This window comes from Osmerus eperlanus, unplaced genomic scaffold (assembly GCF_963692335.1).
Source record: "Osmerus eperlanus unplaced genomic scaffold, fOsmEpe2.1 SCAFFOLD_647, whole genome shotgun sequence".
NCBI lineage: Eukaryota > Metazoa > Chordata > Actinopteri > Osmeriformes > Osmeridae > Osmerus > Osmerus eperlanus.
In genome coordinates, this window is record NW_026911207.1 from 12,501 (window position 1) to 16,849 (window position 4,349).

Here is a 4,349-nt window from a genome sequence, read left to right on the forward strand (position 1 = left end):
ACTAGACTTTGAAGTTCACTGACCAGAGCTACCGACAGTGAACTAAACCGCTAACGGGGGAAAGTGAGAAGACGTTCTCTTAACCGCTGAATCTGAACAGCAAGACGCAATAACACAACTCTCAAGTTCTCAACGTTGCCCTGTTCTAATAAAATTGAGGAACTCAACCGTTCAATTCAAGAGTCTTGGCAAGAGTATCCGGGTTAGCTAACCTGGCAAGTCCAAACTTTGGAGCAGAGAGAGCCTACATTAATACATTAATTGGCATAATGTAGCTAACTGACTGTTTTCAGTGTATCATCCGGACCTTAGCTCGAACCAGCGCCAAATAACATCTGACTGTCAGCTAACTAGTCTAGTGTTAGCTAGATCAAGTTTTTTGACCATCGAAAGCATCTGTTTAACATCACACCATTCTGTAATGTGGCCAGTCGTTTACATTGGAGTAACAAGAAAATCTGTAGGAATTGCTTCCGAAAAAGATGTATACGTAACTAACTTTGGCGAGCTAGCTGCAGTTAGCACTAACAAGTTTGGTAGTGTCGGCGGTGTCAAGTTTTGACAAGCTATGAAGAGTGATGACAAACCGCGGAGTGTTTTGAAACCCGCGGTCCACCGGCGTTTGACTGCGTGGGCGGAGTTAGCTGTATATCGGCTTTTTGTTTACATCTTACACTACCCTGTCCCAACAATGGATTTAGTACAATATTCGGGCATTTAATTCATCAATAAAAGGTGTTGTGCTGGTGAATAGACCTTCCAAAATTTGCTGGCGAACGCCGGCGTAAAAATCATAGGGCCCCAATCTATAGCTCCAGATTAGAATTTTGTTTCAGCCGTTTCTGGCAACACAACAGTTTAGTGTCCTCGGTCATCACGGACAAATGCCAAACTATCTCTAACTGTAAAACCGTGTCTTACCGGAGTGTGGGCCCGATGCAGTTGGTGTCCGTGCTCTCTATCTCTCGGAGGATTCTCTCGTGCTCCGCGGCTATCTCTACACTCGCCATCTTCCATACACTGCTGTCTGAACTGGAGAAGCTTCAAGCTACGCACCGAAGCTACGCTCCTTCCGTCGGCTACACAAAACCCTCTCGTCTCCTACACCCTTGTCTTTGAGCCTGGCTGATAAATGTTATTTTATTGTAACGGAAACACAGACAAACGGGTTCGGTTACAGAATAACCACCATGATTTCATATTGTTGTTTTTGGGGAGTCAAAAAAAGTTATTTTAAACTCTTCAAACAGGATCAACTCATTAATCATCGACGGGCTCGATGTCCACTAGATGGCGCTGTTACAACATTATAGTTTCTGCACCACAAACTCTTTTCCAGTTCCAACTCTTCGTTAACAGTCCACTATGATCTGTTTCAGTTTCACCCTGAAGAACCAACTAACCTTTTTGCAAAACTAAAAAATTGTAATACATTTTAGATAATAATTCGTTCATTAATTTAAGGTAACATGAAGAGTGACGTAATCCAGAACTCTATGGCAGCGACAGGGGGGAGCTCGCCCGGCGCGTAAACGCTCCCACAACGTGCGCGCACACTGTCTCACGTCACGGAAGATAACAGCACTATGACCAGCATGGACAAGGTAGACTACATTAATAGTCTAGTCTAGTCTGATCAAAAAATTAAAATAATAATCCACCACTGGACAGATATTAATGTTCCGGGGACGCTTGCAACAGCGTAATGATTTAGTCGTGATAAACAAAGGGTTTGAACTTTGTCTCGCAGCGAGCAAGGCTGCTGGTTTAACCCTTGTGTTATCTTCGGGTCATTCTGACCCATCAGTCATTGTGACCCACTGTCGTATTGCGACAAATTTACCTCATACAAAAACAAAGTGAAGCATTTTCTTTTAACTGTCGGGCTGTCTCAGACCCCCCACATTGCAATGGTTAAAAGAAAATTATTTTTATTTGTTTTTGTATTGGGTGAAATTGGGTAAACACAACGATGGTTCGTTGTGAACCTTTGGGTCATGTGACCCGAAGGCAGCACGAGGGTTAACCTGCAGTTTGACTACAGATTATAGTCCGTTTTATTGATCAGAAGACAACCCTCTGTGTGGGATTATGTATTAGAGGTTTAGATAAACCGTTAAGAAACTGTCAAAGAGGAGCAAGACCAAAGCTTTCCACTGAACCCGTACTCGTTACAAATAGCTTATTTTAGTTACAAATGACTTTAATACCTAAACTCAAAGAAATAAATGAGAAGCGTCACCTTGAAGCAGGCCTGGACTGGTAATTTGGCATACCGGGCAAACGCCCGGTGCCGGTGGGCCGGCGCACTTGTGGCCGATATATGATTATTTATTTTAATTGTAATTTTCTTTTTTTAATACATTTAAAATTGACCAACGACCGGCCCATAAAGCAGGGACAGCGGCCCATTGGTTCATTTTCCATACTGACACCGGGCTGGCCCAATCACATCTCTTGACAGGCTCCACCCCTCTGTGTCTTGTGTCAGATGCAGTGGCTCAGAGTCCGACCGATTGAGGTGGGCCGGTCTGAGCAAAACTGCCAGGGCCATTATTTTGTCCCAGTCCAGCCCTGCCTTTAAGCCTGTTTGGACCCTGAAATGTGCAGAATCCTGCCGCCTTCACCTCCCTGGCTCTCTAGTCACTTTGTTTTGAGAGGAAAACTTTGTCCATCATGGTACCATGAAACATTTTGAAACTTTTGTGAAAAAACAGTCCGTTAGATTAGACGATATGAAAGCAAGCTGACGCCACTCTCTCCCCCCAGCCGCGCCCCAAGCTGTTGAACAGCGTGGAGCGGTGCGTTGACGAGGCGCTCGAAGGCATCGTCGGTAGCAGCGGCGGTCTGTCCCTTCTGCGTGGACACCGCGTTGCGCTGCGCTCCGACCTCGCGGCGCTGAGCGGGAAAGTAGCGCTGCTGTCTGGAGGCGGGTCTGGGCACGAGCCAGCTCACGCAGGTAGGAGACTGGAGTGTGTGTTTACACCCGGAGGACAGTTGCCTCTCATCTCTCTTTCCCGCTCATCCTTTATCTGTCACTCTCTTTGCCTGTCTTCCTCTCTCTCCTCTCTTCCTCCATCTGATAACCCCCCCTCCCTCCCTCTCCTCCCCCTCTCCCCTCTCCCTCCCTGTCCTCTTCCTCCCCCCTCCCTCTCACCCTCTCCTCCCCCTCTCCCCTCTTCCTTCCTCCCCCCTCCTCCCTCCAGGGTACCTGGGGCAGGGCATGCTGTCAGCAGCGGTAGCAGGGGGGGTGTTTGCCTCCCCCCCCCCCGGCAGTGTCCTGGCAGCCATCTTGTCCCTCCACCAAGCCGGAGCAGCAGCTGTGCTCCTATTGGTCAAGAACTACACCGGCGACCGTCTCAATTTCGGATTGGCCGCCGAGCAGGCCCGTAACCGTGGCGTGGCTGTCGACATGGTGATCGTCGCCGACGACTGTGCCTTCGATCGCCCCGGCAAGACGGGGAGGCGGGGCCTGTGCGGGACCGTGTTCGTCCACAAGGTCAGGGGTCAGGGGTTGGGCCTGTGGTTCTAAAACCCGTCGGAAGGTCCTGGAATGTTCTGTAGGTTTCAGAACCTTCCTGGGGTTCTGGTGCTGATCTGAGGGTCTGGTCAAGACACTCTCTCTCTCCTTCTCTCTCTCCTTCTCTCTCTCCTTCTCCCTCTCCTCTCTCTCTCCTTCTCTCTCTCCTCTCTCTCTCCTAGCTTGCTGGAGCTCTTGCTGAAGAAGGGTCTCCATTGACTGAGATCGTCTCCAAGGTGACGGAGGCGATGAAGGGGATTGGTAGGTGTTCCATCGTGTCAGTCATTCTGAATGCCCTTAACTAGGACACACATTATAACTCCTCTGTGTGTGTGTGCCTGTGTGTGTGTGCCTGTGTGTGTGCCTGTGTGTGTGTGTGTGTAGGTACTCTGGGAGTGAGCCTGTCTCCCTGCAGTGTTCCTGGTTGTTTGCCTTCCTTCAGCCTGCAGCCTGGAGATATGGAGCTGGGACTGGGTGAGGAGGGGGTGAGGAGGGGGGAGGAGATATGGAGCTGGGACTGGGTGAGGAGGGGGGAGGAGATATGGAACTGGGACTGGGTGAGGAGGGGGGAGGAGATATGGAGCTGGGACTGGGTGAGGAGGGGGTGAGGAGGGGGGAGGAGATATGGAGCTGGGACTGGGTGAGGAGGGGGTGAGGAGGGGGGAGGAGATATGGAGCTGGGACTGGGTGAGGAGGGGGGAGGAGATATGGAGCTGGGACTGGGTGAGGAGGGGGTGAGGAGGGGGGAGGAGATATGGAGCTGGGACTGGGTGAGGAGGGGGGAGGAGATATGGAGCTGGGACTGGGTGAGGAGGGGGGGAGGAGGGGG

At 50.3% G+C, this 4,349-nt stretch overlaps 2 protein-coding genes across 2 annotated transcripts in view; one reads left to right on the top strand and one right to left on the bottom strand.

Moving 5' to 3' along the window:
- Positions 1-1,381, bottom strand: part of LOC134015761 (exocyst complex component 6B-like) — a 12,443-nt gene extending 11,062 nt beyond the window's left edge. The window contains exon 1 of the mRNA XM_062455306.1: positions 922-1,381. Within this exon, the coding sequence (XP_062311290.1) occupies positions 922-1,010 (89 nt within the window). The 5' untranslated portion in view covers positions 1,011-1,381. The remainder of the gene's footprint in view (positions 1-921) is intronic.
- Positions 1,382-1,481: 100 nt separating this feature from the next.
- On the top strand, positions 1,482-4,005 carry tkfc (triokinase/FMN cyclase; the record flags this gene model as incomplete). Its single annotated transcript, XM_062455307.1, has 5 exons — positions 1,482-1,604; positions 2,770-2,959; positions 3,207-3,499; positions 3,703-3,781; positions 3,905-4,005. Coding segments are annotated over exons 1-5 (681 nt in total), but the record flags the coding sequence as incomplete, so codon positions are not given.
- Between the last annotated feature and the right edge of the window lie 344 nt (positions 4,006-4,349).